Source organism: Pseudonaja textilis, chromosome 3, assembly GCF_049901715.1.
Source record: "Pseudonaja textilis isolate UNSWEBS1 chromosome 3, rPseTex1.2, whole genome shotgun sequence".
NCBI lineage: Eukaryota > Metazoa > Chordata > Lepidosauria > Squamata > Elapidae > Pseudonaja > Pseudonaja textilis.
In genome coordinates, this window is record NC_141992.1 from 74,853,748 (window position 1) to 74,870,147 (window position 16,400).

The 16,400-nt window shown below is 34.8% G+C and overlaps 1 protein-coding gene across 1 annotated transcript in view; it reads left to right on the top strand.

Moving 5' to 3' along the window:
- The window catches only part of LOC113436088 (calcium-activated chloride channel regulator 1-like), a 28,192-nt gene extending 13,324 nt beyond the window's left edge, over positions 1–14,868 (top strand). The window contains exons 8-15 of the mRNA XM_026700273.2: positions 337–561; positions 2,616–2,793; positions 5,140–5,246; positions 7,515–7,745; positions 8,638–8,905; positions 11,290–11,454; positions 13,431–13,670; positions 13,939–14,868. Of these exons, the coding sequence (XP_026556058.2) occupies positions 337–561; positions 2,616–2,793; positions 5,140–5,246; positions 7,515–7,745; positions 8,638–8,905; positions 11,290–11,454; positions 13,431–13,670; positions 13,939–14,495 (1,971 nt within the window). The 3' untranslated portion in view covers positions 14,496–14,868. The remainder of the gene's footprint in view (positions 1–336; positions 562–2,615; positions 2,794–5,139; positions 5,247–7,514; positions 7,746–8,637; positions 8,906–11,289; positions 11,455–13,430; positions 13,671–13,938) is intronic.
- The last annotated feature ends 1,532 nt before the right edge of the window (positions 14,869–16,400 follow it).

The following is a 16,400-nucleotide window of genomic DNA, read 5'->3' on the forward strand; positions in this document are numbered from 1 at the left end:
TAAATAAAATGTTGTAAGTTGAGGATACAAAGGCCAAATCCTCTGCAGGAAAGCAATGCTCAATTTCAGAATTTCATACTTTTTCATCCAACTAATCACCAGTTGACCAATTCATTTTAAAATAGAAAAAAACACGGGGGGGCAGAGAAGTCAATCTCTCCCAAATAGAATAAATGTCTAGTTACAGATTTTGAACAAGCTGTTGGAACTTTGAATCAGGGTTGGATGAAGGCCAGCTGTTTCTGCCTTTAAATGAATTTGGCCAAAAAAAAGGCATTTGAAATGATTGTTCAGGCAGCATTGAACAATCTTCCATCCTTTTTTCTTTCTATGCAGTATGACCGCATTGCTCGTCTCAAGCAAGCTGCAGAAGTGTTCCTCCTACAAATTATTGAAACTGGTTCCTGGGTTGGAATTGTAACATTTCAAAGCACTGCCACCGTTCCGTCTGGCTTGCAACAGATTGTCAGTGACAACATACGGCAGAATCTTGTGAATGTTTTGCCTACCACAGCTGGTGGAGGGACTAATATTTGTGCTGGACTGCGCAAAGGATTTGAGGTGAAAGAAAACATACTCCCATTACTTTTATTTCTTTTTCCCCCCTAGACACATGTTGTATAGTGAGCTCGTGCCGGTGTTTTAAGAGAAACATGAAGCAATTATATCATCCAATCATTGTAATTTTTTTTTTCAGCCTGATAAAGCTGGGTTGGCAGCAGTGGTGGGATTCAAATTTTTTACTACCGGTTCTGTGAGCGTGGCTTGGTGGGCATGGCGTGGCTTGGTGGGCGTGGCAGGGGAAGGTTACTGCAAAATCTCATTCCTTCCCCACCCCACTAACCTGCTTTCCAGCTCTGTTCTCCTGTGCAGGGGAACAAAAGAAGACCCAGCCAATCGGCTGGGACTCAGGAGGCAGAGAATAGATGGGTGCGGGGCCAGTCAGAGGTGGTATTTGCCAGTTCTCCGAACTACTCAAAATTTCCACTACCGGTTCTCCAGAACTGGTTAGAACCTGCTGAATACCCCACTTCTGGTTGGCAGTAGTCACAGGTACCAGAGCTTTAATAGATGCCTACTGAAATTAACACATGCACACAGACACATTTTAAAATTACAAGTCTCATTATCAAGTGTTCTTTTATGGAGATCTGATGGTATTTTGATCATTTTTAAAAAATTTAAATTGCATTTATTAAATTTATTTTGGGGGAATATCCTGGGCAGTATCCAATGGAATTCATGGTCAGATAAGATCCATCATCTCCTATCAGTGTGGAAAATGAGAGGCAAAAAGATGCCTTTCTATCCAGTGGGAGCTTCTCTTCCTAATTATTAAAAACCAATTAAAAGTAGAATTCCCATATTAATTTTTGAGAGAGGCCGGCATTGAAATTGTTGTTGACTGAATTAGCCTGAAGGCCAATTTCGGACACATGATTCACTTTGAAGCACTTCTTACAGTGAAGTTTCATAAGTTAAAAATATCAGAATGGCGTTTAATAACAGCTCCGTGTACTCTTTTCATATTTAGTGGTATACTCCAGGTAGTCCTCAACCTATGACCACATTTCTGTTATAAGTAAGACAGCTGTTAAGTGTGTCATGCCCAATTGTATGACTTATTTGCCACAGTGTTGTTTAAAGTGGATTATGAGGTTGTTAAGTGAATTTGGTTTCCCCTATTGACTTTGATTGTTAGAAGCCAGCTGCGAAGACCTCAAATGGTGATCAGATGGCCCTTGGATGCTGCAATTTGTCACAAATATATGCTGGTAGCCAAGTGCCTGAATTTTGATCACTTGACCATGGGGATGCTATGATGATTATAAGTGTGAAGACCAGATATAAACAAGTTTTTTCGGTGCTGTTCTAATTTCAAACAATCACTAAAAATGATTGTAAGTTGAGGGCTACCTGTAGAAAGAACTTTTTCCTATAAAGAGAAGAGGAACATGCTTCCAAATGCAGATGTTATAAACAATATCCCACAAGGCAGACTGTGAGGAATGGAAGATGAAAATTGTGAAGCCATCTCGATCTTAGATTTGACAAATTCTTTCTTTAGCTTGAGCTGATCTCATTAATCATGACATAAAATGTATGCAATGTATTAGAATAGCAGCCCCCAACCTTTTGGGCACCAGGGACCGTTCTGAGGAGTGAGGTTTTTCTGTGGATGGGAGAGGGCATGGTTTTGTGTGCTGCCTGCATCCTGCAGATGAGGCTTCACTTGTTTGCATAGCCCGCTTTCTGGCATATCATGGCCCAATGCCGGTCCAGGGACCGGGGTTTGGGGACCCCATGTTAGAAAACACAGGAATGTGTTAAATATTGTAGGAGGATTCAGCAAGGGATTCCCCTCATTCTATTTCTGATTTTATAAGAACACAGGAAGTACCTACTCTGGCTTTTATTACATAGGTAATGATTCCTAAGGAATGCAACACTACTTTATGGCAGCTGGGGAAACATACTATAATTTTTATTACAAGTCATTTATATAATTATTCTATGAATTTTATCCAGCATCTTCATTTTAAAGAGCTTTCCATGAGTTTTATACTGCATTCCCTGTTCTGCTAATATTTTATTTTATTTATTTATTAATACAGGTGATTAGATTAACAGATGGAAGTACTGAAGGAAGTGAAATTGTGCTCTTGACAGATGGAGAAGACTTAGGAATGCAATCTTGCTTTAATGAAGTTAAAAGTAGTGGATCAATAATTCACACCATTGCTTTGGGGCCAAGTGCTGCAAAAGAGTTAGAAATGCTATCAAGTATGACAGGTAAAGTGAGCTACATATTTTGAATGGCTTCCAGTATTATGCAATAAAAATGGTGATTCAGAAAATGTGATCTTATCCTCATAGTCACCATATGTCATGTTCTGCCTTCAGGTATTCTAAAATGATACAGTGGAACCTTGGGTTGCAACCATAATCCATTCCAGGACTACGGATGCAATCCGATTTGGTCATGACCAGAAGCACGACCATCTGTCCATGCGTAGACCCAAAAAACTAAAAAAAATGGTGCTGAAGGGAAAATCGTCACAGCAGGGAAAATCACCATGGCAATTTTGGGGTTTGCTTGGTTGCCACCCAAAGATCTGTTTGTGACCAGAAGCAAAACAGAAGCAAAAACTTTGATTTCATCCGATTTGGTTGCAAACAGAAGTGTTCGTGACCCGAGGTTCCACTGTATTACAATAATACCCAAAGTATATAGTGTCAATACCCAAACTGTATTAGTTCTGCTTCCTTGTCCCATTCTCATTGCCCTTCCTTGTGCTTTAGATAATTTCTAAAATATGTTGTCCTGACTACACGTACAACACAATGGGCTTCTCACTTGATTATGAAGAAAGCAGTGAAGAAAGGAATAAGGACCTAGGTCTTCCTAAACATAATCATCTCAAGTTTAAATAAATAATATATTTGTATAGCACAGGGACAATCAAATTTGTCTGAAAACAGACTTATGCCTCGCAATTATCAGTGCAAAAAATCATCCCAAATATTCCGAGATCACCAAACTTTGTATAAACTTAGTAATCTTACTCTTCAGTTTTGTTAGCAACATCATTCTAATTCCTTCTTCTCCATTTAAATGAAAGGAGAGTCTGTGCCTCCAGAGAAGAAATGGTAAATAGACAAAAACTAGTAGAATGAAGACCCAGGTAGTGAAACAGCTCTTCATAATTTTTCTCCAGACAAGGAGAGGACTTGAGATCTCCAACAAGTACTCTAGACAATTGTTCCTGCCAATGAGACTGCAAAACTGTAGCCTTTGGCAGATTTAAGAGCTCTGGGAGACAAAGGAATAGCAATCTTACTCAAACCATGATTGGTGCCTTCAAAAGGACACTCCGTTCACATACTTTCTTTTGGGAAATTGCTTGTTGACTGTTTTTCTGCTTTTGGGAACCTTTGGACTGATAGGTGTGTGACTGATAGGTGTGTGAGTTTCCTTCAAACGTCAGTGAAAGAAGATTTAGTTACCATTTTAAAGATTTATTTATTTTTCCTTTTGGATTAAACAGTAAAAGTTACAAATAGACTAAGAGTCTATATAACTTTGAAGTAAGATTTTGAAATTAGTGACAAGAATACTTCCATGGGGAAATACTTTTGTTTTGAATTCTATTTGAAAAAAAAATAGGATGGGATGAAACTTTGAAGGTTGGATACTAGAGGGAACCATTATTTCACTTAAAAGAGAAGAAAGTTTGACTAATTAATTGATAATGACTTTTTCTAACATTGGACATATTGAGGAATATTGCCTCTATGTATAGACTCTGTTTCAAAGATATTATGAAAGAGGAACAAATTTTAACTGACAAGATTGAGACTGAACTGAAAAGGGGTTAAAAATGACAGACTACAAGAATGATATGGAAAAAGATATTCCATCCACTGGACACAAAAGAAACCAGTTGTCTTAATAATTAAAAGGGACAAATACCAAAATAAAAGAATGGCCTGGATAATTTTCCTATACTGGATTTACAAAAGAGGCTTGTTAAAGCCTTGAACAATTTTGTATGAAGGGATAAAACAATAAAAAGAAATCAAGCACTAAAACACAATTTGAAGATCAAGATTGTTAAAATTTAAAGGAAGTAATATAAAGTTGGTTTATATGATCCATGTTAGAAGAGATGTTTTTATCTCTAGTAACTCTCTAGAGTTTTCTGATCAGGACTGAATGACAAATCATTAAGGATTTGTTTATAAATAAAAGATTGGATATGGGAAGAAGATATCATTTGTTGTATTTTCAGAGGAGGCAATAAATTACTAAAATTATTTATACTTTTGATGAAGCAGGAAATCATTTATTCATATATATTTCCTTTTTATTTATTTTTTGCTTTTTGTTTTTTCATTTTTGCACTTTCTATTTTTTCTTTTCATTCTTTTATTTTTTTAGTTTGTGTTGGTTTGTATCTTTTTAATCGTAACTATTAATATTTTTTAACAAAAATGAGATGGTCTGCAAATGATATTTGGATTGTTGCTAGTCCTGCATTGCTGATCCCTAATGTAAATATTGATCCAACATTAAGCAAAATGCAAATATTTTAGTGAATCTCATAGATTATCTCAAATATCTCAATCTTAATTTAGGGGGATTAAAATTTGCTGCCTTTGATGTCTTGGATCCCAATGGCCTCATTGATGTTTTCAGTGGAATTTCATCAGGAAGTGGAAATATTTATCAGGAGTCAATTCAGGTATTTGAAAGCTATTTATTTATTTATTTTTTAAATGCCTATATTACCTGACTCTTAACAACACTGGATGATCAGTAGCGAGTAGGGTTTATACTTTCTCCAATTTATTTGTCCCTTCCTTTGACCATTCCTTCTGAATGGTTTGTAAATGGAACGTAATTTGTCAAATGTTCCATATTTCTAGAAATTCTCTTGCATGCTTAGACTTGACTTGGTCTAAAATATTTACACATTCCCAGTTGAAACTGTGATTGAACTTCTCTGTGTCTGGTGAAATTAAAGACATTTTATCATGTCTTCTGACTGCCAATTGTCATTCATGGATGTATTGTGCCAATCTTTTATGTTCTGCATAGTGATTTTCTTTTTCTTTTTTTTTAAACTTTATTAATCTTTTATATCTTTAAAAATGAAACAAAACATATAAATATTAACATTAACAGTGTGTGATATCTATCTTTATTTCAAGAACCTGTTTCTTACTGCCTCTCCTCCCACTCTTTTTCCCATATCTTTTCTCATTCCGGTTTATATCTCTCTCTTTCTTGATATCTTCCTTTCCCCTTTTCTACTGGATCTTTCTACCTCTCCTGATTTCACAGGTATTTCCCTTTTTGATTACCTTCTTAAATCTCAACTTTTTAGTCTTCCTTCTTTCCCCTCGTCTTTGTAGTGTTCTTTGTGTTAATTATCTATTCAAGATGGCTTCTCCTTGAATCGACTCCTCCTTCTCTGAAGTTCTTTCTTCTTGTTCTTCAATCGCCATTTCCATTTCTTCTAACACAGAGCAAAGTGATTCGCTTCTTTCCTGTAGTAATTCTCTCATATTTTTAAGTTCCATTTTTAATTCCCAAAGAGATATCATCATTGCACACTCTTATATTTTATACTCGTTGAAGTCCACAAAAAACACATTTACTTTCCTTCTTTCTTCTTCCAGTTTTCTAAAGTTCTCAATTGTTCCAGCCCAGGGTCTATACCAAAAACATCAATCAATCCCACAATCAGTCTTTCCTTGCTTCTTTCTTTATTCTGGTTCAGCTATCACTTTCTAAGATTCTTACTTTGTTTCAATGTTTCTTTAACATTATATCAACACAAGTTCATACAGAAACAAGATGCTTTTCCTTTTGTTTGAGTTCAAGTTTTTGTCAGAAGATGGCACTCTCCGTTATACAAAGTCTTCACCTTTTTCCCCTGTTTTTTTTATTTAGGGTTTTTCGAACCTCAATATTCTAGCACAATCCAGTCTCCAATTTGTAAATTTTATTCTTATTATTTTTTGACAATCGTTAAGTCCAGCTTTATTTTATGCCTGTTTATTACCAACATATTTTAATCCAATTTAATTAAGTCTTTAGTTCTAGCTTCTTCCTTTCCCGGTTCAAAGCCCCGCCTAGCTGTCAAAATTATCTTCTTATTTTTTCCTGTCCCTTTGTATTTTCGCCACTCACTTTTCTTTTCTTAAAAGTTCAATGTTACCTTAATCCCAGGGTACTTTTTGTTTAATTGTTTCACCTAATTGTCCCAGTTCAGATGTTATCCACCTCTTTCTTCCCTCCCTGCACAAATAGTCCAGCTGAGTCCTCCTCTTTGGGGTGGCCATTTTGGACCACCACTTCAGTCCTCTTCGGGGAGAAAAAGACCAAGCCCAGGAGGGGAGACGCAGCTCCCCTCAACCTGGCTTGTGGCTTCCCCTTACTCCACCGCCCCTCCAAGGCAGCTTCAGCTCCTAATACAATGATTGGGGCTCTCCAATGAAAGAGCCCAGACCATAGATGTGGACAGTCACGATCTACGGTCTGTCAGCAAGGAGGGCTCAACCCAGAAGTCACAAGTATCTGAATTTTGATCACATAACCATGGGGATGCTGCAACAGTTATAAGGGTGAAAAATGGTCATGAGTCACTTTTTTTTAATGCTGTTGTAACTTCAAACATTGTATTGTAAGTCAAGGACTTTCTGTAGAACATTATTATCGTAATAGAAATATTTAATTACTTATAAAAATTACAAAGATTATAGAAATCTAGATAGATAGGTACGATTTGTTGTAATATGTGGGAGAGATAGTGCTATGTCACGTGGTTGTTGCACTAGAAATATGTAACAATATCATTGAATAAATAGCATTTATTATTTAACCTTATATAGCTTTGTACTCCACTTTACCCTTGATGAGATACTCCCAAACTAATTAAATACATTTTGTTACAATCACAGTATTTTCTTGCAATATTATAATGTTGTCTTCTTTTTACTTATAGCTTGAAAGTAAAAGTCAGAAAGTTGATTCCGGCAATTCTATTAATGGTACTGTATCCATCGATCATACTGTAGGAAATGACACTTTTTTTGTAGTTACATGGAGTGAACCCTCTTCTAAACCTGAAATTCTTCTGATGGATCCAAAAGGAAAAACATATAAACAAAACGATTTTGCAGTTGACAACACCAATCTCAAAACTGGTCGACTTAAGATTGATGGGACTGCTGAGGTAAAATACGTGCCTTTCTTTCAACCAAGGAAGTTGTGTTAACATTAAAGTTATAATTTTAATGTTCCTTTTAGCCCATAGACAAACAGGTCTACTTCAGAGGTGCAAGCGATATACTAATAAATTTTGGAACACCTTAAGCTAAATTAGTACAATTACTTTATCTTCTGAAGTTCCTATAAGATGGGTAATTGAGACATAGAAATAACCAAGTCTTTAAAAGGAGTGGCCTGATGTTTCAATTTTTTCTTTGCTGCAACAGTTAGCTGGTGCCATTAATTTGCCCATTCATTTCATTTGGGAAAAATCATACTGGACTAGCAATGTATTTCCACTGTAGCATAAAACTGAAATCATATTTAGCTATGTTCATTGGAATTTTTGGAAACTGCAATTGCAGGACGTAGAAGAATTGGATTGATGAAGATTTTCTTAAAGGGAGTCATCATATGGGCACTCTTGTGTAGCCCCATGATGGCATTTCTTTAAGTATAGTGTTCTGGCAAAAGCTACATCTTCTATGGACATCCTTCAAACGATACAGTCAATTAATGTTAATGATGTTGTTAATTGCAAGCAGCTACATCATAATTAAATCTTTCACATGTGAGCCACAATTATTAAATTATGGGACCTTAGTTCATATGAAAACCAATATGTGGACAACTGTGTGCAAAAATGCTGCGTGCAAACTGCAGAACTAAAATTGGAGACTTCACAAGTGATTATGAATGGGCTTCTGCTGTCCAACTCTTTAAAATTTCTACATATACAAATGTCTATTTATCCTTATGAAATGCAGTATACAGAGAAATCAAAACTGCATTGATATCTCCCAGACTATGCCGAGTGAATATTTAATAATATTTTACTTCCAAATCTTCATCTGCAGACAGGAGATTGGACTTATGCGCTTTATAATAGATACTCAATGGCTCAGGTGCTATCAATCACAGTAACATCTCGAGCAGCATCTCTAACAGAACCTCCAGCAACCGTGAAGGCCTATGTAAGCAGTGATACAAATGCTTTTCCCAATCCAATAATTATTTATGCAGAAGTCAGTCAAGGACTTTTGCCAGTGCTTGGCGCAAGTGTTACAGCCACAATCGAATCAAAAAATGCACGTGAGGAACTAGAGCTTTGGGACACAGGTTCTGGTAAGTGTACTTGGAAGAATGTTTGTATTATATATTTTTCATAATAATACATAATATTCAAGATGTAGGAACTTACTCACGTGAACTCAGATAATTGTCTTACTACTGTTTACTCTAGCAAGCCTGTCAAATGGGTGGCCCATCGGCCAGATACAGCCCACACAGAACATGCCCACCCCAGCTCTGCAAAGACAAAAAGGACATGATACATCACAATCCAGCACGTGACGTGATACAGCCGTGACACGTTTGACATTTGTGCTCTAAGATCATAAATAGTGATAATGGTGGTAGCCTTCTAGATCACAAACGCATATTTGGCCACTTTCATTGTGTCTATTGAGCTCCTTGCATCGTTGTAGCTGCTTGCTTGGAGGAAAAATGAACTGTGCTGGATTATCTTTGGAAAGCTTTTTGTGGCCAGTGTCCTTCTGCTCTACTCTCGTTCTGTTGTGTGTTGTATTGCTTTATCACACCCCTTCTTAGCTTGATGTAGCAAAACTTGCTCCCCAAGACATAAATAGAGGTAGTCCTCAAGTTACGATCACAGTTGAGCCCAAAATTTATATTGCTAAGTGAAGCATTGCTTAAGTGAGTTTTGCCCCATTGTATGACTTTTCTTGCCACAGCTGTTAAAGTGAATTATTGCATTTGTTAAGTTAGTAACACGGCTGTTATATGAATCTGGATTCCCCATTGCCTTTGATTCTCAGAAGGGGATCACATAACTCTGGAACACTGCAACCGTCATAAATATGAACCCAGTTGCCAAACATCTGAATTTTGAACATGTGATCATGGGGATGCGGCAATGGTCCTAAGTGTGAAAAACAGTCATAAGTCACATTTTCAGTGCTGTTGCAACTTTGAACCATCACTAAATGAACATCGTAGGTTGAAGACTACCTGTAGCCAGTGACTTAGACTGTCAGACAATGCTTCTAGATTAATTCAGTTCAATTGTACTAAGTTTGCACATTGTCTCTTTATTCATACAACTTAAATGTAGACTTTAGCATGAGAAATGCTGAACTGGTAGGAACAGAAACTCGAAATAAAATTAATGAGAGAAATAACAACCCCAGATCTACTAATGATACAACTTTAATGGCTAGAAGCAAGACCTAAGCAATCTCTTGTTGAGCATGAAAGAAGAGAGTGCAAAAAATGCTCAATATTTAAACAAAACCCAATATTATGCTTACCAGCTAAGCCAATCCAGTACATCTAGGCAGAGAAGACTTCTAACTTATATTTTGACCGGAATGCTTCAAGTCTGACATCTTGGAAAATTGTTGCTATAAAAGACAGATAGCATCTAGGTTCAACTATAATTAACTCTAAGGTAACATGACTTTGTCATAAAGTCAAATCCCTCAAGTGTTAATCTTCTACAAAAAAGGGAGCTTTATTCTTTTTGGGGGACTGTAGGCAGAAGTCTGGGAGAAAATGAGGGAGAAAATGAAACAATTCTATTTATAACATTGTGAGATTCTATCATTATTTTGTTTGATATAAAGATTAGCATGTAATTATTAGAAATATTTCTCACTCAACACTTGGCCCAGAAAAGTTAAGCCAGAGAACGAGGGGTATTTTTGTACTTATGGTATTTCAAGTCCTTGGAACTCCTTCATTATTCATTGATTTCAGTAGAAAAGCAGATATTTGGGCAAACCAAGGTACAAAAGTTTATTCTACTGAACCTTAAGGTAATGTCTGTTTCTTACCTACAATTACTACAATTTAATTGGCATAACATTGCTTTTCAGAGCTAGTCTTCTGAAAAAATGTATATTATCATAGGTATCTACACATAACAAAAATATGATTATACATGCCTGTTAGTTTGAAGCTTGGAATATATTTCTATTGATGAATGTTTACAGAAATGTTACATACCAGAAAACATCATGCATGGCACATACCATCTGAATGATATCTCTCTTACAGAAATTACATTCTGATAAATCTTTTATCATTGGCTGAATTCGTACATCCAACAATCATTTTGCATGAATACTTATTTATAAGATATACTTATAAGATATTCGACTTAAACAATTCTGAGTGGCTCACAACAGTATTCAAAATTATCCCATCATCCCTCAGATTTAGGAATCTATAAACTATGATCCCTACTGCCTCAGGAAATCTATGCCAATACCATTGTTGCATAGAATCTAACACCCAAGAATTATAGAATTGGGAAAAAAATTGTGGAGCTATTTTGACAAATTCTAACCTATAACAGCTATTCTTTGGTTCTGAATGTAAATAACCATAGAATTAAACATTTTCTTCGATGAGGGATAGATACAGCTTAGTTTTGGTGTCTTTTCTACATTATCCTGGATGTTAATTTTTAATATTTTTGTTTCAAGGTGCAGATATTATCAAGAACGATGGAATCTACTCAAGATACTTCACATCATTCAGAGACAATGATAGATACAGCATAAAGGTGCATGTCCAAGGGAGAGATAGAACCAATCGACAAACTCGCCAGAGGAATCGCGCTCTATATGTCCCAGGCTATGTAGACAATGGTAAAAACAATGAAAGAATAATAATGTAGTATAACTGAATGATTAATTATATGCCATCAAGTTATTTGGGGGTCCTAGTATATATTTTCTCTATCATGATTTATGATGAAGACCTAACTTGATCTTTCAATTTTTCCATCACACAATAATGAGTCCATTGACCTGGTCGTGGTCATCTTCTTCTCTTTACTTCTACCTTTCCCAGTATTAGAGCCTCCTCTAGAAAACTAGGTCATTGCATAATGAGCCTGAAGTAGGATAATTTGAGTGTGGTCATTTGAGAACTCGGACTTGATTTATTTGATCCATTTGTTTGTCTACAGTGTTCTCCAACATCAAATTTTAAATACTCTTCCTTTCTTGCTCCTTCAAAGTCCAACTTTCACTTCTGAAGAGTATTATAGGGAATATCTTGGCTTACATGTTTCTGTTTTAAAATATAATTTTATAAAGTATTGTAATATTAAGTATTACAATACTCATAAAGTATTAAATATTATGATACTTATAAAGTATTATTAAGTATTATGATATTTAATAGTAGAAACTAATACAGACTAAACTTAAGAGAGAAAAAATAGAATAGAAAGAATAAAAAGTGCAGGAAAGAAGAAAGAATATAATAAAGCAATATATAAAGAAGTGAATTTCAAGCTTCATCACAATAAATATAGATAAATTTAGTAACTCTTCACTGAATAATGTTAAAAAATGTTATTCCTTCATTTCATATCCCTTACCTTATCTGTAAGCAAACCCATGAAACATCAATTTTTCAGTCTTGATGTTTGTAAAAATTGCACAAAGGGTTGCCATATCTTGCAAAAAAAAAAGAATTCAATTGTGATGAAATAAACTTATTTTATACTCTTTCCTTTTATTTCTAACACTCTTAATATTTAATTCAATCAAATATTGTAATAAGATTTTGTCTTCAATTCTTCTTAATTCCATTGCACAGTTTTTCATATCCATCTTAATTTAATTTCCTGTTTTAACATACTGTAATTTATTCTGAAATAACATACAATTTATATTAGTCATAGTAACATCCAAGTATTTCAGTTTTCTCAATCTTAAATCTATTGTTCTCATTCTTTTTGCTCTTTCAGATTCCTGTTTTTGTTTATATTTTCATTATCTAATTAATTTTAAATTAACTAATGCACCACAACCCTTTCATTTTCTATTAATATATCTACTCCTTTGAAAGAATTTTCAAACATTATCACCAAATTATCAGACAACACTCATAATTTATATGTTTCCCTTTTAATCATCATTCTAGCAATTATTTAATCTTGTTTTATGTCTCCATTCAATATTTCAAATCTAAGATGAATAACAATAGTGACAAGGGGCATGATTTCTCCTTTTCTATATTTCGCAAGGTTTTGCTAATTTTCAACTTAAAATTATTTGTGTGTGTTGCAAAGTATAAATCAATTTTATCAATTTAATAAAATTCTCACCAAACTCCATATCTTCCAAAAATTAAACAGGAAAGTCCAGTCATCAAAGGCCTTTTCTGCATTTGAAAAGATCAAAGCAGCCCTTTTTTCAGTATTTTAAGTATTCCAAAATGTTGAATACATTTCTAATATTATATTTTGGGTAAAACTCCAAACTGATCTTCATTATGGAAATCAACATAATAAAATAACTATAACTATAGCTACCTGTATATCTGTATCTATATATCTCAATTTCTAATAAATAATGTATCTCACAGTCCCTGATGAATAAATAGGCATATTATGTATATCTATTTATATTTTCAACAATATGGAAATGATTTGGCATTCTTCTTTGTAGACAACTCAAATAAGCACCAGAATAATGAGAAAGTTTAGAGTTTCTGCTGAATGATTTTCTTTCTTTCTTTCTTTCTTTCTTTCTTTCTTTCTTTCTTTCTTTCTTTCTTTCTTTCTTTCTTTCTTTCTTTCTTTCTTTCTTTCTTTCTTTTTTTACAATAGATGAAATAAAAATGAATGCACCAAGACCAGAAGCTAGTGACAATGATACCCAAGCAAACCTTGGAAAATTCAACAGAATTGCTACAGGGGGTAGTTTTGTAATGTCAGGAGTGCCTTCTGGAAATATTCCAGATGCCTTTCCACCATCTCGAATCACTGATCTTGAAGTAAAACTCAATGATGAGAATGATTTCCTTTTGTCATGGACTGCTCCTGGAAACAACTATGATAAAGGAAAAGGTAACATTTTATTTCCTATGTTAGGCAGAAGAAATCATGCTAAAGGAGGAACAAAATACTATTTGCTATTGGCTCCCAAATTTAAATCTTTATGGAATTTTCCTTATGGGATAAAATTGGATGAATACAATCCAATTTGGCACATAGGGTGCTTTTGGTTTAAATTAGATGTGTTTGTTGCAAAGATTTCATTGACAAAGATACCAGTTCCCAAGTATTGTGGAGAAATTGTCTTAATGTCTCCTTGAATATTTTTATTTTTTTGCAGCTGAAAAATATGAAATTAAAACAAGTGAAAATCCTGTGGAATTAAGAGATGCTTTTCAAAATGCTGCTTCTGTGAACACATCTGATCTGAAACCTGATGTTGCTGGGATGAAACAGTCATTTCAGTATAAGATGGAAAATTTCACAAAAGAAAATGGCACCGCAATTTACTTTGCCATTCGTGCCAGTGATGGCAGCAACAATGTTGGGGAAGTATCTAATATAGCAAGAGCAGTTGTACTTCTTCCTCCATTGCTCCTTAGTTCTCCCTCACCCACCAATCCTTCTAGTTCTCCCTCACCCACCAGTCCTTCTAGTTCTCCCTCACCCACCAGTCCTTCTAGTTCTCCCTCACCCACCAGTCCTTCTAGTTCTCCCTCACCCACCAGTCCTTCTCCGCCTACAGAAGCTCCCAATACTAAAGCTCCTGTGATAAATACAGTGACTGTAATTGTTATCATAGTATGCATTGCTCTAATTATCATTTGTGCTTGTATATGTATAACTATTTGTGTTTTACATAAGCAAAAAAAGGTAAATCCTGAAACTCAAATGTAAGAAGAAATAAGATCAAAACTATAGAATGGAAGGACAAATAAATATAATCTATGATGGTTACACAGACTTTTAACAACCTTGTGTATTAAGACGGCAGTTAATATTCTCTGTCATAGACATAGATTTCTGCAGTTTTGTTGATTTTAACTTTTAAAAGTTGAAAGGAAATTGAATCACTATTCTCAGCTTATAAGGTAAGAGGTGAGTCAAAATAAAAACAAATTAGAAATATTTATCAGCCTCATATGTTAAATTTTACAAGCCACCCAGAATCCTTTATGTGTGAGTTGGGTGGATATATAAATGTGTTTAATAAATAAATAAATAGTTTTTCCCATGCTTTCACTAAGCAAAGTTGAATTTCCAATGCAAATACTACTCAAAGGCAGCATTATTAATTTCATCTATACTGATTTATGAGAATAAATTCTATGTTAGGGTTAGGATGCAATGATATTACCATAATGGAGTCTGATTCAGCTTTACACTGAAGTATATTTTTCTGAGATGAGGAAGATTAAATCAAATTAAATCAAGTTTCTTCAGGCAGAATTTAGATGAGTGAAACATGTTATATGGCTAAAGTGACAACTTTTTAAGCAATTATGATTTTTACAGTCTAAGAAATCTTGAAGCATCAAGATTTGGGGTAAAATAATTATAGAACAATAAGATTTTCATACAATTTAGTAAAATTGCCTAATTTAGTAAAAATACCCAATCATATTGCACCATAATGTTCTATACTACACTTTAACTATAATGGAAGATGGCTTAGCAATTCTGATGCCTACCAACAGGGACAAAATTGCTTCTCCTAAACATTGGTAAATAAGTATCAAGATTAATGTCAAAATAATGTTTTTAACAAACATGTTTGGTGGGGAAGGATTTAGAAGAATCATATGAAACCAAAAAAATAATAATTGTTCCATTTGAACAATTTTACTTATTTTCATTTGTTTATTCAATGTATTCAATCTCTGTTCCATGAATCTGGGTAGCTAACCAGGATTAAAAACAAAATAAAAATAACAAATCACTAAATAATATATATAGAGAGAGACCAAGGTAGAAAATCAACCAACTCATCAATCAACATTTGTTCCAGTTTTTCTGAAGTTCAATAAAGAATAAATTTAATTGTTTCTCAAACTTGCTTACCATTGTGTATACAGTTGCAACATTAATAGCCTTTGGTGTATTTGTGAAGAAGTATATTGAACTCTTTTGTTTTTGCAGATACAATTCAAAATTGTGGGTGACATGAAAATGGATGGGGCTTTAATAATTCACTTATGATTACCATCCTGATCCCCTCTGAAGATACCCCTGTATTTCTGTCCTGAATCCCCAATTTCTCCTTTGAAAATAACACCCTTGAATTTGATGAACCAAAACATCTTCTGACTTCTCATTGACAGACTTATTAGACACCATTACAGACAGTCTTCAACTTACAACCGCAATTGACCCCAACATTCCTGTTCCTAAGTGAGACATTTGTTCAGTGACTTTTACCCCATTTTATGATCTTTCTTGCCACAGTTGTTAAGTGAATCAGTGCAGATGTTCAATTAGTAACTGTTCTGTCCTAGGCCTCACCCAAAAGCATTCAGTCAATTCCGAGTCCCAGAAAACATATTTACAATAATGTGAATTAGTTCATTCACAGTCAGCCAACAGCTTGGCACACATTCTCAGGTAGGTGGTCTAATTATCTCAGACTGTTATCAATCCTGGAATGCTACCCGGTAAACAGTTCCACACTCACTGTTGGCAGGGAAGGCTGGGTTTACAGACCAAGATACACAAGGCTAGAACAAACACATGACTGAGCAAGTTGTTTCCTGCAAAAGCCCCCTCTCCTTTTGCTCATCTTTTAATCCTGATGGGAGGGGCCAT